General features: G+C 33.3%; 1 protein-coding gene across 2 annotated transcripts in view; it reads left to right on the plus strand.

Moving 5' to 3' along the window:
* The first annotated feature begins 27 nt into the window (after positions 1-27).
* The window catches only part of LOC149782045 (6-phosphogluconate dehydrogenase, decarboxylating-like), a 44,342-nt gene continuing 17,617 nt past the window's right edge, over positions 28-26,752 (plus strand). Inside the window, exons 1-8 of one of the 2 annotated variants that reach the window (XM_089933452.1) lie at positions 28-220; positions 10,100-10,175; positions 11,784-11,963; positions 14,147-14,212; positions 16,485-16,603; positions 21,809-21,875; positions 23,035-23,169; positions 26,396-26,521. In XM_089933452.1, the coding sequence (XP_089789578.1) occupies positions 207-220; positions 10,100-10,175; positions 11,784-11,963; positions 14,147-14,212; positions 16,485-16,603; positions 21,809-21,875; positions 23,035-23,169; positions 26,396-26,521 (783 nt within the window). In that variant the 5' untranslated portion in view covers positions 28-206. Of the gene's footprint in view, positions 221-10,099; positions 10,176-10,268; positions 10,314-11,783; positions 11,964-14,146; positions 14,213-16,484; positions 16,604-21,808; positions 21,876-23,034; positions 23,170-26,395; positions 26,522-26,752 lie in introns of those variants that run through there. The other variant, XM_089933453.1, reaches the window with a different exon arrangement.

Consider the following 26,752-nt stretch of genomic DNA (forward strand, 5'->3'; position numbering starts at 1 on the left):
TGAAAATTCTGTATATACTTCATTATCACGAAAGTGACAATCACGAAATACACATCTCAATATTGATTGGTCAACATAGACAGGCGTCTTTTGGTTGTTAAAGCGGACATTTACCGGCAGTGTTCTGAATTTTGGCATTAGTCGTCAGTGCATGCACGATTGATACAGTTGTTCACTAAGTTATTAATATCAATATTTACACAAAGATGTCAAAGCCACAGTAAGTAATTTTAATGCTGTCTTTCTTTGATAACAATGTTATGGTTTGCAAGATCGTTATTTTATGTTGAAATATCCGGTCACTTTGTCATAGAAAGTTCAGCATTTGGACAGTGGTCATTCAGGTGACCACACGAGCTTGACCTTGGATAATGTGTACTTGGTCGATTTGTATAGGACCCTTTTAATTATAATAATAATAATAGTCATATCACAAGATATACGAAAGAACCATAAATACAGACTTCATTTTTCTTTTATTCTCAAGTTCTTCTGTTTTAGAGTTGACGAAACACGTGTTAACGTCTTTTATATGCTTCTGCCATTTGAACGTTTTTTCCAGATTATATTTTTAAAGAGAACTGCATACACAATTTTGACGTGGAAAATTTTGATTCTTTTTTTCCCCAAGCAAGCCTAGAATTTAATAAGTTTCTTCATAATCCAAGTTTCCTCTAACCCTATTTGACATCTGAATATCAATGTTGAGGTGTGGCTTAAGTTGGCTAAGCTACCCTATGCCGCCACCACATGGTGGCACTGAGTTCCAGCTTTTTCTATAGGGAATTTACTCTGACCTACACTCCAACATAAATATCCAAATGTCAAAAATGGGGTAGGAAAGGTCAGAGGGAAGTCAGATCAATTTCTTCAGGCAAGAATGGCTAGTTGAGAAATGTTGTTGTAGGGTTTAACGCCATTTTGCAGCACACGATAGGCTATACATGGCGGCCAGTATTACTGGTGGAGGAAGAACCCGGAAAAACCTCAGAAAGAACCATCGACCATCGAGAAGCTACTGGCAAGCTTTCTCACATAACCCACATTGGCCGAATCTGAGACTCGAACCTATGCAGACAGGTGAGATGGCAGTGATCCATAACGGAGAGTGCTTTCTGCCACTCCGGACCCCTTTGAGAAATGTAATAGTCCTGCTAAATCTTAACTAGTCTTTCCTACAAGTGCTGACTACCCTTCCCACTCCATTTTTTATTGACTGGAAATGTATGAACCCCACTGTAATAATGAGTATTTAGTACAGACTTTCACTTAATTGACCCCACTGTAATAATTAGTATTTATAACAATTGGGCAATTACTGAACCCCCCTGAAATGATGAGTATTTACTATAGATTGGCAATTACTGAACCCCACTGTAATGATTAGTATTTATTACAGACTTTCACTTAATTGACCCCACTGTAATAATTAGTATTTATAACAATTGGGCAATTACTGAACCCCACTGTAATGATTAGTATTTACTATAGATTGGCAATTACTGAACCCCACTGTAATGATTAGTATTTATTACAGACTTTCACTTAATCAGCCCCACTGTAATAATTAGTATTTATAACAATTGGGCAATTACTGAACCCCACTGTAATGATTAGTATTTACTATAGACTGGGAATTACTGAACCCCACTGTAATGATTAGTATTTACTATAGATTGGCAATTACTGAACCCCACTGTAATGATTAGTATCTATTATAGACTTGCAATTAATGAACCGCACTGTAATAATAAGTGTTTGATGTCAGGATATGGTCCCATGTCAGTGTTGGTCATAGTTGAAGTTACCATATTCCTTTCACATTTTTAAGACTTGCATCTATGAAGGATTGTAGGTGGTTTGCAAGGATTGTACACATATTTAGCTGGTTTGTTGTGATTTTGTTGTTGTTGATTTTAACAGTACTCTTGACATTATTGGCTATATCATGTAGAGCCTTTACCATACAAAGGCAGCTGACCTTGGCCGGTCTGATTCGATGTTGAACCTGATTACAAGTCAAACCCTCATCCAGCTAGTTTAACATGGCTCCCTGCAAATGAATGCATGATATCTGGTTGTCGATTTGCATTTTAAGCTTTTCTTTTTATAATGGAAAAGCATATACATGTGTTGTGATTTGCACAGCTTAATATTAAGATTTTTTCCCAGCTTACAACAAAATAATACTTTATATTTTGTTTTCCACTAGCCCACAGGGTCACCACAACCAAAATTTTATTGACACTACCTAAATTTCACTAATCAAAAGATAGTTCAGTTTCTAATTCAACATTTATATTTAATATCAACTTAAAACAATAATAGCTGCGTTTCACAAACAAGATTCATTGAAATTTCTTATTCATTTTCTGAATAAATTGATTATTGGAACAATGTCCATAAGTCCTAGTCTGTTTCTTGGTCCAGCAACACGCCATAACTTGATGACATGACTTGTACCAATATTAGTTTGAGTTCAGAGATGATTTATTCAAGTGTTTGCACCTGCTGTATCAATGAATCATAATAAAGAACCCCATGTACTTTTTTATTTCTCTGAATATGCAGTGGAGAAACTCACCAATCACATCCTTTGCTGTATTGTACTTTGGCCATTCATGTGCATTTTCCCAGTATTTCTGCTATCTGGTACTTTCTTTATCTGCTCATGCTTGTATTTATAATTTTGGAGGGGTATGTGTACATTGCATAAACTTCCACATATTTCCAGCTGTTGCTGCACAATGTATTTTATATTTATCAGCAACAGTATACATATTATAACATGTTTTTAGTATGATTCTGAGAGTGGACAAACACAAACATTTCCAATTGCCCAGTACTAAAGTCGTGCTCAAAATTTTGTTGTCATCATTATTCATTGTTTGGCTCCGGTACACCAGGCATGTCCCAGCTGCACAAAGAATTTTGACAATAATCACCAGAATTTATTTGATGAATAGATTAACTCATGTAAATCTATGTCATAGGAAAATATTGTGCCTAGTCTATTGTAGAATGTTGGTAGACATAACATAACATACTGTACTTATTAACTGTTATGATGGCGACTGGCAGAATTTTCAATGCTCTAGCAGATTAGTAAGGGCTGGGATTTTACTGATCCATTAACAAAATCACTGATTTCAGGTTAGTGGATATGGGTTGATCCTAATGTGTTTGTCACTTGTTTATTATAGGAAATGCAGATGGTATTATGTGCTGATTATACTGAAAATCAGTAGTTAGGGCCAATTTTTTTAAAACAAATGCTGTGTTACCAAGAAACTGACACAAACACATTCATCTCAAGATATAGTTGGTCCTGAATGGAAATGGTGTTGGTTGAATGTTCAGTATGGCCAACACAGCAGCCATCTTGAAAATATTGTTATTGCTACTCTTGTGGAATGGATGGTCATATCAGTATGGAGTTTTCACTGAAAGACGTTTTATCATATTTATTTGGTCCTAAATAAAATGGTACTGATTTGTTGTCCAGTATTGGCCACCATGGCAGCCATATTGAAAATTTTGTTATTGCTACTTTTCCTAGCAGAATGTCACATCAACATGGGGTTTTCACAAGAAGACTGGCTGGTCCAAAATGAAAATGGGGCCAACCAGATATCAATATGCCCACCTTTGTGTTACTCTTCCTGAGTGGATAGTTTTATGAACAAGAGGGGCTTCTCTAAAAGACTTTTGGTCCTGTCTGAAAAATGGAGCCAGTGTGATTCCCAATATGGCCACTGCTGCAGCCATCTTGAAAATCTTGTGATTACTTTACCTATAGAACAGAAAATCATATTGACGTGGGGTTTTCACCAGAAGGCTTCTTAAAATGTCTAGTTGGTCCTAGATGAAATGGTACCATACTGACTTCCAGAATGTCCATGATATCTTGAAAATCTTATTGCTACTCATTGTGTATGACCAACATGGAGATTGACTAAAATACTTTTTATGATGTTGGTTCTAAATGAAAATGGTTCCGATCTGTAAAGATGCCAACGGGTATGCGGGGACTCTGGTACCCACTTGTTGATGATAATCTGGGTAATAAAATGAGCTATTTACCATATACAAGTTTGCAGGATGACAGTATATACCCATCATGGTTAGTTCAATCAGACTAACATATATATCCATGCATGATATGAAAGTAGATGGTTAGCTCATTCCAATTCCAATAATTATCTCAGTCCATGTGATTGCATGCATATTGTGGTTTATCTCATTCAGGCTACCATATTTATCCAGTATCCAGTAATAAATCCATGTAATTACTGGACATGCATTTTGAGGTTAGTGCATTTAGACTACAATATTTATAAAATAATTTTAAGTAGAAGTCAGCCTGAGAAAATTTAATCTTTCAAATCATTTGGCCACTGGCCGCCAAACTTTTATGGATGTAATGGCAGGCCACCTGCAGGTGAGGTTTGCTTGTGACCTATAAATTAATTTGTCACCAGTATGACTTTCACAGACTTAGAAAAAATCAGGTTGTAAGACTGTAGAAATAATAGTTCACCTATTAGAGACTTGTAGATGGCTTATAGGAACATGCAGCTAAATTCAAATTTACAGGTATGTGTAGTTTTGCAAACTTTTTGCAAATATTTACAAAGTATATCATGTTGATAGAAAGACCTAGTACCCAGGTCTTGTCAGAGGAGAAATACTGTAGGCAAATATGTAAATTACTAATTATACTGTTAACAAAATAAATATGAAATATCAACTTGTCAAAATCATCCAAGTCACCTTTGACCTTTTAACTACATAATAACCCTGCTTTACCTGACACCTCAGTATAAAGGAGGGAGTTGTAGTAGATCACTTGGTAGAGCATTGGCTTATAATCCAAGGGTTGCATGTTCAATCCTCTCCAGGCCAGACCAATCTCAAGCCATTGTATGCCCTTGGGAAAGGCATTTGGCTCCCATATCCTTGGCATGATATAGCCAGTAATGTGTTATAATTGATGTTAACACCAAACAGAAAATGCCCCAAAAATATAAAGGACACCTGCATATAAAATCTTAACTTTAGGCTTGCTTTTCTTGTTTTTATTATCATTTTTAACCTCTTTGTAAAAGATTCTGGTCCATATTATACTGTCAAGTGACTATTAGAGGCAGGTTTCATGTAATATTTAGCAGACATTGAAAATAAAAAATGATAACACAACTGTTATCTTTAATTGCCAGGACAGAGTTGTCTCAGAGGAAGAACATTTGAAGATTACCCTCAAGTAAAATCTCAATTCTGGACAAATTGTGGGAAATTTTGTAAAACCAGTTCCATGTCGTAAGTGTCAAGTAGCCTTCTAATGTGGTAGTTTTAGGACACAACAAATTTTCAGTTGACTGCTTGTCCTTCAGGTTAAGTGACTTGAAATAATACTTGTGTACTTCAGTTTTATCAATTCTCTTTTTGTACATATAAATTACAACTTAATAACTTAAAATAACACTTGTCCATTCTGACCAGCATCTTTAAAAACTGACTTGTCTTTTCTTAGTCACCAGTCATAAATCTCTCACGTCAGGTTGTACTGTACTACATAATGTCATCCTGTTTGCTGGATCCTGGCTGTAAATGCAGTTCAACTTTGCAAACTGGAAGTACTATGAAAGTACTAAGGTCCCAGATTTGTTGTTTGAGTTTCTAATTGTTGTGCATTTTTCAAGGTCAAAGAGAAGAGTATTACAAGGACCGTGGATGTACTCCACCCTGTTTTTTCATCCATTCCTATATATCTACTTAAAACAAAGAGTCCCACATAGAATCATCTGAATGTTTTATGTGACAGGAAGTTTTGGCTGATTGATGTTTGAATCATTAGAAGGTATACTGTATAACCTATCCTTTACCTGGATGAAAGGTCATTGTCAAGGGAGTGGAACAGCAGGTGTAAAGTACTTGTATCATATCCTGCTGAGATCCACCATTAGAAGCTCTGCAGATATTAGATTTTGTATATCCTGTTGGCATGAAGAACAGTCCTGTCCTGATATATCACATGCCATATTTATCCCAACACCTTTTTGAAAAGCACTAGTGGACACTTTGATTCCAAAATAATATAATAAAAATAAAGTCGTTATTTTATGAGGGTTACAGAATTATTAAAAAAGTAATTATTCTCCCCACATGGCCCTCAATTATTTATATATGTAAAGGCAAATATATCAAATGCAGCTAGGAAATGAGTACATGTATCGTGCAAAAACAGTATCATATTTTGTGTACAATAACCAAGAGTATGGATTTAGCACGCACAGCATTGTATATACATGCATGATTGAAACCTTTTTTGCTAACACACACACACACACACAAGCATAGACCTAGAAACATTTTGTATAAAATATATATATATACAAATATACAGCAAAGTTGTCCATAACCCATTTTAACCATTATCAGAATGCATCCATTTTGAACATATGTGATAAAAGGAAGGCTGCACTGATGACGACCTTTGTTTAATATCTTTATGTAGACAGTTGCAGATTATTCCACCAGAAAAAAGCCAGTATTTTTATACAATTTGGTTTTGGGCTTGAAGAGGAAGAAGGTTATTTGGATGACATAAAGCATGTTATTGGTAGACTGGAGTCTGCATTTGTATTATTTATCCTTTTATTGAATGTATCATTTAGGACAAAATAAATATGTTTGGTTCTTATTGGAGAAAAAAATGAGTGTAGGTAGGTAAGTAAATCCAGATGGATTTAAATAGAGCATAAACTAGAAAATAAGCATCATTTTCATCCTGAATTTAACTTTCATCATCGATACATCCTTTTGTTTTCTCTCAACTTTTTTCTTCTTTTTTCAGGATTTGTTGGTAAAAATTGTAGGGTTGATTGGGTAACCAGAACCACACATATTGTTTTATTTGGCATCATATATTTGGGCATAAAACAATTAAGAACTTCAAGTGTAGATTTAACTTTTTTCTTAAATATATTCTTTCATCGATAGTCAAGACATTCAAATTATTTTAATGTTCATAGTCATCATCAACACTTGTGTCAAGGATGATTCCAACAGATTATTTTCAAAGTCTTTCCACACTTAACATAACAAAGACAGATTTAGATATGCAACCAACATTTGTCACGTGGTCTGTCTTTACATCCAGGGACTTTGCACATCAGTCACAACTTAGAAACTAATTTTATTCCCACCCTATGACTAAATACACATATGCACTTAATGGGCATCACAAGACAAATTCGGATTTGCAACTAACAATGCCACCTGAATCTGTCCAAATCCCCAAGGACTTAACCAGAGGATAAGAACTTGGAAGTAGTCCCTGGGTCTGTTCTAAACCTCTGGGGACTTGTATTGAGGATTATAAACTTCCAAACTGTTAAATATAGTGCACAATCCCCCAAGGACTTAACCAGAGGATAAGAACTTGGAACTAGTCCCTGGGTCTGTTCTAAACCTCTAGGGACTTGTATTGAGGATTATAAACTTCCAAACTGTTAAATGTAGTGCACTTGCAATGACAGAAGTTGACTTCATTTTCTTGTCTGTACTGTTAAAATTATGAACAGTCATGTACATGTATCTATAGCCAAAATTTTGGAAACAATTGGAACATGCATAATTTTGCAACAAATAACAAAGAATGAATTCATTCATATCCAATCAGTAATGTGAAAAATTAAAAAGTGTAACATGATACAAGTATATTACTGGCATATTACTGTAGTGGATTGACAATTACATTTATCTTTGCTTCACTGAGGAAACACACTACAAAAGCCACCATGTACTAAAACACCGTCTCCAAAGTCAGTTTCCATGGGTAGCAAAAATAAATATTGGTAAACTGTTTTGAATATTGTCTTATTGCAGTAACAGCATTTGCACTGATTCTATACAGTTGAGAGAGAATCCCATTATGGTGCAAACATTATATTCCTTTGCACAATGGCCAATATGTAACCAGTATTTATGTAATGACAACACCACCCCCATTTTACATTTTTTTTGGAAAACATTTACTAAGGACATTTTTATCTGAAAAATAAGCATATCCTTTTTGACAGTTATTCAGGTGACCCCTTGCCTTGTCATGGGCCAAATATTGTACATGTAGATCTCCAGTTACAGGCAACATGGTAGGCACAAGTTTGTCAGAATTTTATGTTTAGTCATGGCCTTTGAGCATCCCCTTTTGCTGAAACACTATAGGCATATGCAACTTCCTGCATGGTGTGGGCCAGTTGCACAATTTTTAAAGTCACACCACATAATGTGAATAAGCCCATAAAACCAGGTCACCCATGGTCCATGGGTTGCATGTGCCTGATCTGTATCATCCAGGTGCAGAGTAATAGTTGCCAATAGCTATATAGTTGTTGATTTCATGTTTAAAATAGCAGACACTGCTGTGCTGAATCCAATTATATGGTTCTATTAATAGTTTTCAGGTAGTATTTGAGTATGGTTATCACTTAAGTTAATTAGTTTTAAATATTTCTTAAAAATCTCAAATGTCCTGTCATTCCCGTTGAGATTTAAGAAGTGATTATTTTAGATGAGAATAAGCATGTATATATTGAAAGACTTTCATTTATTTATTATGGCGTGAAAGGTATATTTTTTATTTCATATTAGTTCAGCTCCACTTACCCTACCCAAAAATGTCCTTCCAATAAGAGCCATTATTGGTGCATGATTTTTACAGTGCACACTTTGCAATCTGATTTGGTTCAGTGTGTAGAGAAAACCAGAACAAAAGATTAATTCATTGTGTAGTGAAACCATCGCCTGCAAAAACTTTTCTTGCTGTATTTTCTCTTACTGTAAGGATTTACCTGATCTAACACAAAAAATATCCTGTCATCTTGTGGGTCAGTCCTCTTTTGCTTTGGAACATAAAAAATTATTATATGATATAAACTTAAATTGGACTGCAGAAATACATAGATTACTCGACAGATGCTAATAATAATTATGAGTTGTGTTCCAGGTCTCTGTACCAGTAGATTATTGCATATTGTAACATTTTAGTATTATATAGACTGGTTCACTTGCTATCATGGAATTACCTTCCCTTATTAAGCATTTTTAATGAACAAAAAGATCTAGTGACAACAGATAGTTTTTAATTTTTAGCTTGTATTGCCGGTAGTTGTGATAATAAAACATTACAACATAGTTTTCTTTATTCAGTACATGACTGTATGTCATCAGTTCATTGCAGTCTCATAATATACCAAGGGTGATCTAAAGTGTTCACATTTACAGATCACTGACATCTCACCTCTGGCCATGTTTCTGAAGCCTCTGTTTAGCCAGTGTGGTATGTGAGAAAGCCAGTAGCTTCCCATGGGTCAGTCATTTTTCCTGGGTTTTGCCTAGTTCTTCCTCCATTGAATATACTGGCTTCCAGGTATAACCTGTCATATGCTGCAAAATGGCATTAAATTCACAAGAACAAACAAATAATCCAAGTGCCACAGGTTCAATATTATGCTAGGCCAGTCCATGTTGGTTAACAAGGTGTGTCCTTACTATGATACAGCCAATAATGTGTTAAAAGTGGGATCATAACTAATTACCCCCCCCCCCCCAAAAAAAAGGAATCTTTCAGCAATATACTTAATAATTAAATATCAACTCTGGGGAGCTGAACCCTTATCAAAAAGGGAGGCAACTTGTTACATTCAGAAATATGACCTGAATATGGCTGACAAGTCTGATAGTAAATGGAAGATACGAAACAAGGGTTATATGCCAGTTTGTAGCTTTTCTTTCACCTTTTCCCTTTCACCTGATTGACTATTAGCAAAATTCAATATTCTTCTGGTAGTATTATGTTTGATTGCAATTCCTGCAAACAGTACCATTTTATCTACTGCAGCATTACACTGTTTTTGATTGGTTAAATGGAATATGGCATGTACCATCTGGGTCGAATCATAACTGCTACTTACTCATTTGAATGGCAGCATTGCAAATTAGTTTTTGGAATGGGTGCTTTTATTTATATGTTTACCATTCCCATACTGTACAGACTGATAAATTTGAACTTATTTTACATATTGTTTTGTTTCAGAGGAGATATTGCTCTGATAGGGCTGGCTGTTATGGGACAGAATATAGTTCTCAACATGAATGATCATGGTTTTACGGTGAGTTTCGATTTTGTCACTGTTATGGGACAGAATATAGTTCTCAACATGAATGATCATGGTTTTACGGTGAGTTTCGATATTGTCACTGTTATGGGACAGAATATAGTTCTCAACATGAATGATCATGGTTTTACGGTGAGTTTTGATATTGTCACTTTTATGGGACAGAATATAGTTCTCAACATGAATGATAATGATTTCAAGGTAAATATCGATATTTTTATCACTGTTACGGGACAGAATATAGTTCTCAACATGAATGATCATGGTTTCACAGTGAGTTTCAGTATTGTCACTGGATGAACTTTATCATGAAGTTTGCATGATGACTGTATACATTTCATTAAAAAAATTCTGTGTAAGTGATACAGTATTTTAAATGCAATTCAAAATTAATTAAATTATCCTGGGCTCTAAAGGATTTTTCCAGCTTAATGTAGGTGTAATTTTGCACTTTCAGCTGGGAAACAAAAACCATTTTCATGATTTCATTCAAGATGAAAATGTGTGTACATCACTGTCATATAATACATTAGTCTTCTTGCTTATAAGTTCCTTCTCAAGAGAGGTCGTGGGTTCGATCCCCGGCCAAGTCATACCAAAGACTTACAAACATGGTACTAACAGCTGCCTCGCTTGGCGCTCAGCATTAAGAGGTTAGTGTTAGAACTGGTTGGCCTTGTGTCAGAATAATGTGACTTGGTGGGACATCATGCTACCTGTCTGTGGCATGATGCCCCAGTGCTAGACATCACTATAAACTGCCACACTGCAGACATCAAAGCGATATGACTGAACAAATTGTTAAAAGCTACATTAAAAATCCAAGTCACACACACCTTCTCAAGAGAGACTGCCATTTGAAGAAAAGTTAACAGAGGTACAGTTTTAAAATTTTCTGCCCAAAACCAATCGCTGCCACCTTGAATAAGGTCATCTTTTTGTCACAGAAGAGATGGTCTTGTAAGGGAGGTGGTGGGGACACTAGTTTGATTTATATTTGTACAGTTGTTTGTTTCCTTGTAAATGGTAACATTAATAACAACACCATTTTTATGTGTTCAAAGCTGAAAATCTTAACGAAACACCATGTTATTTTGATATCTCTTCAAATCATGTAGAATATCACGAGTTCTCTGACTTCAAATTATGTAGAAACAAAGGTTAGGGCATTTGGAATCATTTTCAAGAATTTTTTAAGAATGATTGAGTTGTTCGGCATGGTTTACATGCTTTTCTTATGTTTTGCAAAATGTTAACATGTCAAAATTTTTATGTGGCTAAATATACATTATACTCCAAGAAGATGAGGTCTTTGTGAGAAAATGTTCACAGTTATCCAGGATAAACGTTGCCATGGACATTTCTGCTGTCAGGTAACAAATAAAAAGATATCACCGTTCAGTAACTCTAAGATAGCTAAGTATCAAGGCCACATTCAGCAACTGTATGCTAATTAACATACGTGGCAGATAGTGTCTGTACATTTGTATATCCAGTACATCTTAGTTTAGATTTACACTGTGATTTAACTTCCATGAACACTTTTCTCATCTATATATTATCATGCCTAATCTTAAAACATGTTGACTAATCTATCTACAGGTTGTGGCTTTCAACAGAACTGTCTCTAAGGTTGATGAGTTTTTGGCAAAAGAAGCCAAGGGCACAAAGGTCATTGGTGCTCACTCATTAGAGGAGATGTGTAAACTGCTAAAGAAACCAAGACGTGTCATGCTTCTTGTCAAAGCTGGAGATGCTGTGGATGATTTTATTGAAAAACTGGTAACAAGAAATTCATTTTTGCAAATGTTGAAATATTTATTTTGTAAACCATAACACTTACATGATATTGAAACTTTCTGTAGTGGTATGTTTCATACTTTGTCTTTTTCTGACACTTTTAAATGACACTTTTTTAAAAGTGACAGACTCTTTTAAAAACTTTTGATTAGTCACTCAGATTCTAAGCAAGTAGGTTTTACTTCATCCATTGTTTATGAAGTTTCTGCATTCTCATGCGAGTCATGACATTGTTCTGTGTTGCAGACAAGGTAAATTACACCTTACTGTGTTGTAGGTAAGGTAGCTTACACTGTATTATATTGCTGACAAGTTAGCTTACACCTTGCTATGTTGTAGGTAAGGTAGCTTACATGTTTCTATATTGTAAGCAAAGTAGCTTACACTGTACTATATTGTAGGCAAGGTAGCTTACACTGTACTATATTGTAGGCAAGGTAGCTTACACTGTACTATATTGTAGGCAAGCTAGCTTACACTGTACTATATTGTAGGCAAGGTAGCTTACACTGTACTATATTGTAGGCAAGGTAGTTTATGCTGTACTTTATTGTAGGCAAGGTAGCTTACACTGTACTATATTGTAGGCAAGGTAGTTTACACTGTACTATATTGTAGGCAAGCTAGCTTACACTGTACTATATTGTAGGCAAGGTAGTTTATACTGTACTCTGCTGTTATAAAGGTGGCTTACACTGGGGTATATTACAGTGCTCACTTTATATAAATTTCCTCGTTATACTGACAGCCCGCTATTACAGCTTACAAAGCCAGCTGTTGTGATAATGTGTTAATAAATATATAGATTTTCCATTGTGTATGCTTTGAAAAATATTTTTCTACCAGAAGCTTATGGTGAAATTTAAAGTGTTGATTTTTGGAATAGCTGAACATTTCCATTGATTTAAACTGATTTTGATTTCTTCCTTTCAGTAGAGCAGTATTGTTCAACTAGTCAACCAAAACAAAATTAAAAACATTTTGTGGTCAAAAATGAACTGTGATTTTAAATATAAAATATACTGTGCAGTGTGGGATTGTTTCCTTTGCCACAGTGAAGAACACCTGTCACATTGCAAGGTGTCTCAATAGAATAGTGTCACACAGTTTAGGTCAATGAGATCACAAGAAATAAATTGCTATGTTCATCTTAGTTTGCCATTAAATTAATTAAAAATTTGTTATGTTATTGGTACCTTAACAGCATATTGTAATTAATTTTAGTTCTTGACTGTTGTGAACCAATTAAAGTTTTGATTTCATGTTATTAAATATCATCTTTTGTATGTCAAGCATTAATGTTACAAACAGTACTATAGATGGGTAGCACTTTACAAACAAGTTTATGTGTTCATGGGAATGTTTTATGAAAAACTAGTCTGTGATAATGTATTACCGGTATTATATAATGAGTTATAATAAACCAAAACCTAAAATAATATTAAATAAGTTACCTTTTTAAAATATTCTTCCATTATTTTGGGATCAGTGACCACACCTATGCTTGCATGGATTGCATTATATTGATGTATTTTATAGAGAGGGAAAACTGTTTACAGATAGAGTTGGGTTGGGATACATATTGTATTATAAACAGATACATGTACTATAATGTGTTTCATGATACGTGCTTGTTGGTGATACCTAGCTCTGCTTAACCGTTTGCCACAGTTTCTATAACTAATATAGGCTAATCTGAACTCATTCACTCTGTAACTGTTTACAGATAGAGTTAGGATACATATTGTATTATAAACAGATACTGTAATGTGTATTGTGATACATGCTTGTTGGCGATTCCACGCTCTGCTTAACCACTGGTAGCAGTTTCTATAACTAATATAGGCTAATCTGAACTCATTCACTCTGTAACTGTTTACAGATAGAGTTAGGATACATATTGTATTATAAACAGATACTGTAATATGTATCGTGATACATGCTTGTTGGCGATTCCATGCTCTGCTTAACCACTGGTAGCAGTTTCTATAACTAATATAGGCTAATCTGAACTCGTTCACTCTATACCTGTTATAAGCTAATCTGAACTCGTTTCACTCTATAACTGTTATAAGCTAATCTGAACTCGTTCACTCTTTAACCAGACTAAAGAAAGTAATATGCTGAAATGAATAAATCTAATGAAAGATTAAATCTAATTTTAGATCCCATTTCTTGAGAAGGGTGACATCATCATCGATGGAGGGAACTCAGAGTATTCGGATACTAATGTAAGTACATTTAATGTGGATGGTTGAAATTTCTTTTATGCTAGGTAAATGTAAGTATATTTAATGTGGATGGTTGAAATTTCTTTTATGCTAGGTAAATGTAAGTACATTTAATGTGGATGGTTGAAATTTCTTTTATGCTAGGTAAATGTAAGTACATTTAATGTGGATGGTTGAAATTTCTTTTATGCTAGGTAAATGTAAGTATATTTAATGTTGACAGTTGAAATTTCTTTTCTGCTAGGTAAATGTAAGTATATTTAATGTGGACAGTTGAAATTTCTTTTCTGCTAGGTAAATGTAAGTATATTTAATGTGGACAGTTGAAATTTCTTTTCTGCTAGGTAAATGCAAGTATATTTAATGTTGACAGTTGAAATTTCTTTTCTGCTAGGTAAATGTAAGTATATTTAATGTGGACAGTTGAAATTTCTTTTATGCTAGGTAAATGTAAGTATATTTAATGTGGGCGGTTGAAATTTCTTTTATGCTAGGTAAATGTAAGTATATTTAATGAGGATGGTTGAAATTCCTTTTATGCTAGGTAAATGTAGTATATTTAATGTGGACGGTTGAAATTCCTTTTATGCTAGGTAAATTTAAGTATATTTAATGTGGACGGTTGAAATTTCTTTTATGTTAGGTAAATGCAAGTATATTTAATGTTGACAGTTGAAATTTCTTTTCTGCTAGGTAAATGTAAGTATATTTAATGTGGACAGTTGAAATTTCTTTTATGCTAGGTAAATGTAAGTATATTTAATGTGGGCGGTTGAAATTTCTTTTATGCTAGGTAAATGTAAGTATATTTAATGAGGATGGTTGAAATTCCTTTTATGCTAGGTAAATGTAGTATATTTAATGTGGACGGTTGAAATTCCTTTTATGCTAGGTAAATTTAAGTATATTTAATGTGGACGGTTGAAATTTCTTTTATGCTAGGTAAATGTAGTATATTTAATGTGGACGGTTGAAATTCCTTTTATGCTAGGTAAATTTAAGTATATTTAATGTGGACGGTTGAAATTTCTTTTATGTTAGGTAAATGTCCTTTTGATTGATTATAAATCTCAGTGTTAATATAAAAGTTCCAAAAATCATGTTATATTTATAAACACTGATACAAAGTATTTTTGTGGCTGTTTTTGGGATGAAAGCTTTCAGCAGCATCTGGCAGTTTATAGTCTGGTATGGAAATCAAATTGCTGCCATGTCATACACATTTACATCGATAAGTATACTAAAGGCGCTGCAATATAACTTTTATTATTTTATTGTAACCAAGTTTGATAATGTGCTTGTAATTAGATGCAAATATATTTTAATGATGATGTGTATTTTGTTAAATCCATCACTCATAAACATATCTGAGTACAGTCAAACATGATCATCTCTACTTTCTTGTGTCCATTATTTGCTATCTTCCTACTGCCACTACTTGCTTTCCAGTCAAGCCCAGCTTCAGACAACATAAACCCTGTCTGTTGACAAAAAATGCACTGGAAAATCAGGGCCTGTGTTGTTTTGTTCCGCAGATTACTTCTGACAAACTGCTTAGACCTAGCTCTGCCAGCACAGTATGCAGTGGCAGACCTGGGTCTGTGTAGTTGCAAGATAGTTAGACTTGTGGGGGAGTATGGTCAGTATTCATTGTGCATGCTGATTCACTTTGTACTAAAAAATACTTATATTTATTGTATCAATTGTTCATATTATGTTCATACAATTTTTCATACAAACTGTATTTCATCCAAACATATCTTGACTGTACATCTATTTTGGGATCAACAGTCACTTTCCTGATTTAAAAAGAAAAACTCTTGATATTATTTTCTACATCTCAACTTGACATAAAACTGCAAAGGAAAATTCCTCTTAGAATGTCATAAAAATACTGCTGGAGTGAGAATTCATTAGCATTTCACAGGTAAGAAATGTACATTAATAATGGTAAGAAACATTTTAGTTTCAGGTCGCCAGATTTATCTTCATGATTGTCATATGTTAACATGACACGACAGAATTGTTTCAGTTCAGTGTCATTTGTCATTGTCCGTATGTTGAAAATGTGTTGTAATTATGATGTAGACAACATAATTGCGTGGTATTATATCTGTTACCCAGTTTAATAAAAGACAGTGCAACTCTTCCTATTAAGAACAATGCAACTTAGAATTATTGTGGATGTTTTTGTGATTTGAAAAGGGAGATAAATCTTGATAGCAGTATGAACTGTCTAAGAAAATGCAACCAACAAAGATGTTTCTTACAGAGGCGGTGTAAGTACCTAGAGGGGAAGGGGCTGCTGTATGTAGGAAGTGGGGTCAGTGGAGGAGAAGATGGAGCCAGGTATGGCCCATCCCTGATGCCAGGAGGATCAGAAAAAGCATGGTAAGAAATTGCCATTTTATTTTGTTTCTTTCTATTAAATTGCAGAATGAAAAAGTCACAATTTGTTTTCCAGTACATTTCAATCAATAGATATTTGTCAGGGGCCCAGAGTGGCCGAGTGGTCTAAAGTGCTCTCCATTACAGATCACTGCCATCTCACCTCTGTATGCGTGGGTTCAAGTCTAGGATTCGGCTAATGTGGGTATGTGAGAAAGCTTGCCAGTAGCTTCTCGTGTGTCGGTGGTTCTTCTCAGGGTTTTCCCGGGTTCTTCCTCCACCTTTAATACTGGCCGCCATGCATAGCCTATTGTATGCTGAAAAATGGCGTTCAAACCCATAATAACAATAACAACATAGATATTTGTCAGATATAACTAGCAATAGTTTTTAGGCAATAGTCGTAGGAAAAAATGGAATTTTCTGCAAGATGTAACTTTGGCCTCAGTGTGCTGGATATGATAAAAATATTATAATCATGATATTCCAACAGTATTGTACAACAATAAAAGTATTGTGACTTTAGACTCCGGATAACATCACTATCACCAGTAAAGGATTTCTGAAACTGGTCTTCTGCATTTTTTCATGTATAAGATACATTAAAGATAACATCATAGACATCAGTCTGCCACTGCAAGACAAGCTGGCAGATCATGCTATATGGCATTCCTTATGTCTAGGATTTGAAATGAATAAAATGGACCTTATCGCCAACACATGGTACAATTGCAGGTCTGAGTTAATACTGTTTGAAGTGGGATGTATGGTATATACAGATAAATACAAATCAATGGATATAAACCTGTAATGTTTATGTAAATATTATTGTAAATACAAGATGGTATGCTGCAGATTTATGGAGAGTAAGTTCTATTTTTTAACTTTAGCTAACAAATAAGTCAGAAATTATGAATTATTGAAGATGTCAGATGAGAGACATCAATTTTCTGAAATTCATTCATTGGTTTATTTGTGTTCGACAATTCCCCATACACATTTGAGATGGACTCTACCCGTTACGTGTATTATTGCAGATTTATCTCCCAAGAGCTATAGATCTGTTTGCAACAGTCATCTATTGTAAGGCTGCATGTTTGATGGTTTCTAACTTGTTGTCTGGTTTAATAGTTCTGCATTTTGATTTTTGTTTGACTTGAGAAGCATTGGTATCACTTTCCAAACAACATTGACATTGTTGTTGATGTAAGCATTAGTGGTAAGATTTTACATTTAGCTCTGTTTCTCTAATATTGTTGCATGTACAGTCATGAAACATGATGGCTGTGTTCATCGAAGAGGGCACTCATCTCAGGAGGTCATAATGACCTAATTTTAATTTTTATGTTCCATTGGCTGTGGAGGGTAATTGGGGTATGTTTCAGCAGAGCAGACAGACAAGACATAGCTTTTGGCCTAATTCTTGTTTCTATCACAGTTGTCACTTGAAGTTCACACTGTTCATATTTTTAACTTGCCATATTCAGATGATAGCAAGAATTTTAATCTGAGTTGCTTTAAATGATTTTTTTTCTGCCTGCATAATTCTTACATGTAGGTCAGATAAAAGTGGTTATTTCTGGTTACATTTGAATAAAACTATTGTCTGTGGGCTGATATTAACTTTGTAATGTATCAGATTTTTTTAGTAGGCAACATCATATATAGATAGCAATGTAACTTATTAACTTAGTAATGTATCAGATTCTTTTAGTAGGCAACTTCATATATAGATAGCAATGTAACTTATTAACTTAGTAATATATCATTTTTTTAGTAGGCAACTTCATATATAGATAGCAATGTAACCTATTAACTTAGTAATATATCAGATTTTTTTAGTAGGCAACTTCATATATAGATAGCAATGTAACGTATTAACTTAGTAATATATCATTTTTTTAGTAGGCAACTTCATATATAGATAGCAATGTAACTTATTAACTTAGTAATGTATCAGATTTTTTTAGTAGGCAACTTCATATATAGAAAGCAAGGTAACGTATTAACTTAGTAATATATCAGATTTTTTTAGTAGGCAACTTCATATATAGATAGCAATGTAACTTATTAACTTAGTAATGTATCAGATTTTTTTAGTAGGCAACTTCATATATAGAAAGCAAGGTAACGTATTAACTTAGTAATATATCAGATTTTTTTAGTAGGCAACTTCATATATAGATAGCAATGTAACATATTAACTTAGTAATATATCAGATTTTTTTAGTAGGCAACTTCATATATAGATAGCAATGTAACGTATTAACTTAGTAATGTATCATTTTTTTAGTAGGCAACTTCATATATAGATAGCAATGTAACGTATTAACTTAGTAATGTATCAGATTTTTTTAGTAGGCAACTTCATATATAGATAGCAATGTAACTTATTAACTTAGTAATGTATCATTTTTTTAATAGGCAACTTCATATATAGATAGCAATGTAACGTATTAACTTAGTAATGTATCATTTTTTTAGTAGGCAACTTCATATATAGATAGCAATGTAACGTATTAACTTAGTAATATATCAGATTTTTTTAGTAGGCAACTTCATATATAGATAGCAATGTAACGTATTAACTTAGTAATGTATCAGATTTTTTTAGTAGGCAACTTCATATATAGATAGCAATGTAACGTATTAACTTAGTAATATATCAGATTTTTTTAGTAGGCAACTTCATATATAGATAGCAATGTAACGTATTAACTTAGTAATATATCATTTTTTTAGTAGGCAACTTCATATATAGATAGCAATGTAACTTATTAACTTAGTATTGTATCAGATTTTTTTAGTAGGCAACTTCATATATAGATAGCAATGTAACTTATTAACTTAGTAATGTATCAGATTTTTTTAGTAGGCAACTTCATAAATAGATAGCAATGTAACGTATTAACTTAGTAATATATCAGATTTTTTTAGTAGGCAACTTCATATATAGATAGCAATGTAACGTATTAACTTAGTAATGTATCAGATTTTTTTAGTAGGCAACATCATATATAGATAGCAATGTAACTTATTAACTTAGTAATGTATCAGATTTTTTTAATAGGCAACTTCATATATAGATAGCAATGTAACGTATTAACTTAGTAATATATCAGATTTTTTTAGTAGGCAACTTCATATATAGATAGCAATGTAACGTATTAACTTAGTAATGTATCAGATTTTTTTAGTAGGCAACTTCATATATAGATAGCAATGTAACTTATTAACTTAGTAATATATCAGATTTTTTTAGTAGGCAACTTCATATATAGATAGCAATGTAACTTATTAACTTAGTAATGTATCAGATTTTTTTAGTAGGCAACTTCATATATAGATAGCAATGTAACGTATTAACTTAGTAATATATCAGATTTTTTTAGTAGGCAACTTCATATATAGATAGCAATGTAACTTATTAACTTAGTAATGTATCATTTTTTTAATAGGCAACTTCATATATAGATAGCAATGTAACGTATTAACTTAGTAATGTATCAGATTTTTTTAGTAGGCAACTTCATATATAGATAGCAATGTAACGTATTAACTTAGTAATATATCAGATTTTTTTAGTAGGCAACTTCATATATAGATAGCAATGTAACGTATTAACTTAGTAATATATCATTTTTTTAGTAGGCAACTTCATATATAGATAGCAATGTAACTTATTAACTTAGTAATGTATCAGATTTTTTTAGTAGGCAACTTCATATATAGATAGCAATGTAACGTATTAACTTAGTAATATATCAGATTTTTTTAGTAGGCAACTTCATATATAGATAGCAATGTAACTTATTAACTTAGTAATGTATCAGATTTTTTTAGTAGGCAACTTCATATATAGATAGCAATGTAACGTATTAACTTAGTAATATATCAGATTTTTTTAGTAGGCAACTTCATATATAGATAGCAATGTAACTTATTAACTTAGTAATATATCATTTTTTTAGTAGGCAACTTCATATATAGATAGCAATGTAACTTATTAACTTAGTAATGTATCAGATTTTTTTAGTAGGCAACTTCATATATAGAAAGCAAGGTAAAGGTGTTCTGTTAATGTTTAGATTGTTTATGATCATTGCATGAACTTATTAGTTTGTCTTCTGTTTGTTCACTTCTTTTGCCACTTAGACTTATAAAATAAAAAATTGTCTTTCACCTTGAACCTCCAACATAACAATATTCCTGTACTAATTTCCAAATTTTGTTTTAAAAGTTCTGTATTGTATGAATTTTTTCTGTAATTGTTCATTGCTTGATGTTTAAATTCTTTATAATCCACGCTGATATATTCTTTTAAAACAGACCAAAATACTTTGAATTTACTATTTTTTGAGAGACCAGTTTTTTCGTATTTTATAGTTGTTATGAAGTATGAATTTAAAGATGCAATGAACAATAATCCTGCTGTGAAAAAAATGGAATCTCTTCTCCAGTCTAAAGACCCAAGAAACAATTATTCTTCTGTAGAAAATAAAAGGGGACCTCTCCTCCATTCTAAAGACCCAAGAAGCAATTATTCCTCACCAGAGAATAAAGTTGAAGCTCTTCTCCAATCTAAAGACCCAAGAAGCAATAATCTCTTCAATCCATGAATCTAAGCATCATTAAGATGTCACCTTTTGTGATGCCACAAAAAATGTATGCACACAAAAATAAATGAATTTAAAATGTTAACATTTAATTTGGTTTGAAAGGGTAGGTAATTTTTAGGATACATATTAATGTCTTTCTTATCTAGAGACATGTACACAGTGGATTAGTATGGAGGAGGCTCCATTTTGAATCTCAGATATGTTTTGCAGATAATGGGAATGGCAATCCAATATGCTTGTGTTAAGTGAGAAAAAATGCAGAAAAAAAATCAAGCAACTAACAGAACTTATTAAAATGATTTTTTGCAGATTTTATTCCTTCAGAAATTGCATAAAAAGATTTTTTTTTAAAGAAAGATAACATATTTAATTGGTGGATAGGAGGTTATAACATCAGTAATACAATCAAAAGGCATGGTCAGGTAACAACATTGGTAGAGGCAGAGAATTAAAAGGTGAATATCGCATATGGATGGTACTGTGTTGGCATGAATTGGGTATATATATGGCTGACATTGTACACAAGATTGGACCATTACAAAACAGCTGATCATTAACACTATGTAGAGCTGTTATTTTACCTTTTCAGGCCACATATCAAGGACATATTCCAGTCAATAGCAGCTAAGGTGGGCAAAGATCCTTGCTGTGAATGGGTGAGTCAATTGACTTGTAAAAACAGGTCTGTCTGGTATCAATAGAACACCTTTAACAAATCAGAACTGAAGAATTTACTTGTACTTTTTGGTGGCTGCAACTGTATGTAACTGCATTTCAACATGTTAAATGTTTGAGGTGATTTTTTTATCCAGCTAAATTTTGCACTTCCTAGTTATAACATCAGGGACTTATTATGTATGCATGTCAATTTTGATTGTAATATTTTATAGTAGTAAAACTTTACTGTATTATAATATCATACTTTTTGGATGTAGAATTTCTCCAATTTAAAAAAAGTAGTGCAGTTAATTTCTCCTTATGTGTAAAGTTGATAATAAAATCCTGTTTAGTGTTTCATCAAAGTTGTCCTGTATAGCTGTCTTTATAAGGGAAATGACTCTTGTCAGTAAAGTTCATGTCATTAAAAGGGAAATAACTTTAGCAATTACTCAAACGGGAAAACATTTAAAATGTTGAGTTCATATGTTCAGTAAAGGAAAAATAATGCTTTACATCTGCAGATTGCTTTTCAAATTTGAGCACAGTTCATGTGTTGTTTGTACGAAATTCAACCATTTATTATTTCTGTTCCTTAGTTTGTCTATCAAAATTAATTTTTAGTAAATCAAACGTTTTTTTTACAAAGTTTACAAAAAGGCTTAACTGGTGATTAGCAAAGATGGGGTTTCTCAAGGCTGAGCTTTGAACCTCCAAGTTGTTGGAGTTTGGAGTCCTGGGCCAGAAATTCTATTGAGGACCCAGTTATGTACTGAAATCACTTCAAATTCATGGGTATTAAATTTTTTGCACAGGTTGCAAAAAGATCCTAATGTTTTGTAGATTCATTGTTACACAAAACGAATGAAAAAGATAGTAACCATCAAAAAACTTATTATCCAAGATAATATGTTGTCAGTCATATGGTTTTTAAGAGGATGAAACTTTGTGAATTTTTGTTGTTGGAGGCAATTAAAATTGAAAACTTCTTATTTACATTGATTGCAACATAGTTAAATGCATACTTCCAAGGGTCAAATTACAGACAGTTTCTAACAGGATTGCTGCTACATCTTCAAACTTTCCAAATATTTAACTATGTTAAAATATTCTGTGATTATTGTGCTTCATAATATTCATTTACATCTTTTCTTGCAGGTTGGTCCTGAGGGGGCAGGTCATTTTGTAAAGATGGTACACAATGGAATTGAGTATGGTGACATGCAGCTGATCTGTGAGTCTTACCACCTGCTGAAGGATGCTCTAGAAATGACACAGGATGAAATGGCTAATGTAAGCATTTTTCATGAATAGATTTATCATTAGTAAGCAAAATACATTACTTTGAAAAACTGTCATATTTTGTCTACACTGTCTTTTTTAGATATAGATGGTATATTTTATTACTTTTTGCATACAAATCATAATAATGGAAGGCATCACAAATATCCTCACTTCTGTTAACTTTTGACACCAACCTATTTACTCACCTTAAGACAGCATCCCAGATGTGAAGCTGTTATCATTTACTCATCCTTTGGAAGCAATATACCATGAATGTTAATCCTCTTTGAATCAGTGTATGCAGAGTTAGGTTACAAAATGAACCATCTGACAGATGTACTGACAGATTGATGGATTGCAAGGAAAACAATCTAACAGCTGTACTGACTGACTGTTAGATTACAAGGAGAACCATCTGACAGATGTACTGACACTGATGGATTACAAGGACAACCATCTAACAGATGTACTGTCAGTCTGGTAGATTACAAGAACTGTCTGACAGATGAATTGACAGACTGATGGATTATAAAGAGAACTGACAGACTGATGGATTGCAAGGAGAACCATCTGACAGATGCACTGACAGAGTGACGGATTACAGTATTACCAATCTATGGTCACAAACTAAGTAATATCATTATCAAAGTTTTAAATGACACTATGAGAGGAACTGACAGCATTATGAAGTGAATCCAAAATAATCCTGATAAAATTCTGTGAAACTCCAGATGAATGAAAAGTTTCACATAAATATTAAAACCAGAAATGTACTGATCCACCTAGAATCATGATGTTGTCAAGATGGCATTGTCCATAACTCCTTTGGGCCGAGTGGTCTAAAGCGCTCTTCGTTATGGATCACTGCCATCTCACCTCTGTCTGCGGCGGTTCGAGTCTAGGATTAAGCCAATGTGGGTATGTGAGAAAGCTTGCCAGTAGCTTCTCGTGGGTCGGTGGTTCTTTCCGGGGTTTTCCCGGGTTCTTCCTCCACCATTAATACTGGCCGCCATGTATAGCCTATCGTGTGCTGAAAAATGGCGTTAAACCCCACAACAACAACAACAACAACAACCATAACTCCTTTGAATAATTCTCAACAGTTTCAGAATAATAATTGAGTCCAAATGGTGAGCACTTTCTGTTTCCACTGAACAGTCCAAACAAATGTTTTTCCTCTCAAAAAATATATAAGTACAACATAAAAGACATCAGCAGACTTACAGCAGGAACAAAAGAAATGAGGATGACTCCAAAAATAGGAAATGAATCTGATTACTCAGGTCTGTCCTTCTATTATGACTATATTTTACAACATAATTCAGTGACAGATCTTACAACCCAATTTATCTCGAAATTGCCAATTCATTTGACCTAGCCCAACCAATGGGAAATTACTGAATTCTTCTAGAACCATCCAAACCCCATAACCCAATGAAAAATTAACCCAATGTTGTCATTAAGTCTTATTATTAAGATTATTATCAGTAATTGTCAACACATATGTAAGCATCTATTGATAGATCCTATATGATTTTATTCTCTTAATAGACTCGAGTCATGTAGCAAAATCTAACAAAGATAATATGTAAGATTTACAGCCAAGAATAAGATTACAAAAATTAAATAAGATCATGTACCAGGAATTACAAAAAATATAGATATACTTAACATCAAGGGGAACCATCTGAGGTATGTACTGAAAGATGTACCGACAGATTGGTGTATTATACGATGAACCAGCTGACAGATTTGCTACAAGATGTGCTGACAGAATGATGGATAAAGTGCAGTAACAATATTTTAGCAAAAGTGCAGATGTAAAAATAGTTAACATTTATGACAAACCAGAATATATTTAACACAATCACCAAAAACAGTCAGGGCTGTTCCCAGAGAAGACAGTTTTTAAAAAAAATATATGCTGGGGTAAATTTATTTCACATAGTTCATATTAAAATTATAAGAAAATTCCAGATTGCATCTATGGATGAGTACCCCACATTAAAAGTGCCTTCTCTGAGTCCCATATATATTTTAATGGAACATACCTCCTTAATTGGGTGATAGGGATGAAGTGATATTTTACTGTTAAATAAGAACAAATATCAGCATATTTTGTCATATGTCTCACAGTGTACAATCATGCCTAAAAGAGTTCAAAATTATATTATACAGAGTTCCAGAATTTTTTTTTAAGATACATGCTTACAGCAATGGCTTTAAATAAATTGCTTGTCCTGACTCAAATTCAATAGGGTCCTATTCCGCATTATATTTATGTATTGTTGTAGTTAAAGAACTACAGAAATAAATACTTTTTGTTGACTAATATTTGTTATTTGTTTATTTGTCTCAGGATAATTTATTTATTACATTCCATTTTAAAACTGTTTTTTTCCAGATCCAGATGTCAACCATTACTTAGTAAATAAATAGTTTATGCTTTGCATGTATTTCAGCAACAGGTATCTGTGACTTTGTCCACTTCAGTTTTGATTTCCTTTAAGGCAGTGTTTCAATAATGTTTTATTTCAATCAACTATTTTCAACTTTAAGAAACAATAAGTTTAAATTTTATCCCTAATTAATGTCACAGAAATGTGGATGCATAACAGTGGAAGCAGTGGCTGGCAACTCTCTAAACTAGTGGATGAAAATAATTACTGTTCATTAAGGTGAAAAATGCTATCATGGTTGCTTTGATAGAGTCACTAATCCCCTGTTGTCAAAGTTACTTTGGTACTGCCCATGGGACACCATTTGAAGCATTTAACCACATATGCACTACACAGTACAAGTGAGCAAGGGTCTCTTATGCAGACAAGCCTGCTGGGCAACTCACTTTGAATAATATGAGAGCCTGATCTAGAGATTGATGGGCATCAGGATATTGAATTTTTAGAACACTGTTGGGTTAACGTTTAGTTGCAATCTGTTTACTCCAACATAGTTTTTTTCTTCAAGCAGTGCATATATTGACATTTCAATCAAAATTCAGTTCACACACTGTAATTCACATGTACAAGATAAGCATGAACAGTGATGTACATTGTCTTGCCTGTAAATAACGAGACCTAGGTATCACTTATCTAGCTGCTATGACTATGACATAAGAATCACCGTTGTGACAGGACCTACTATGTCTAAGTCTATCCTGTGTGTAATGTGATGAAATTTATACATCAGAAATTTTGGTTGAGCACTTACCCAAATTGTTTCTTCTGTAATACAGGTGTTTGATGAGTGGAACAAAGGTGAGCTTGAATCTTTCCTGATTGAGATAAGTCGAGATATTCTTCGATTTAAGGACACCGATGGAAAATATCTTCTGGCAAAAATCCGTGATACAGCTGGACAGGTATGCAATTTACAATTCTGAGTATTAGTTCTATATTTTTCTTTCTTTTTAACTACATGATATATACAGTTAAGCAAAATGGCTTAGTGCCCAGTTGTTTAATATGGGGTGAGGGGAATTGGGATCATTTCAATTAGGAATTTCTTTAATCCTCTTAGCTCACAGTAATCTTTCTTTTTTTAAACTAGTATAATGATTCTTGTAGTTCTTTATTTCCCGTGTAAATCCTAG

Source organism: Sinohyriopsis cumingii, chromosome 15 (assembly GCF_028554795.1).
Source record: "Sinohyriopsis cumingii isolate HCF-2022 chromosome 15, ASM2855479v2, whole genome shotgun sequence".
NCBI lineage: Eukaryota > Metazoa > Mollusca > Bivalvia > Unionida > Unionidae > Sinohyriopsis > Sinohyriopsis cumingii.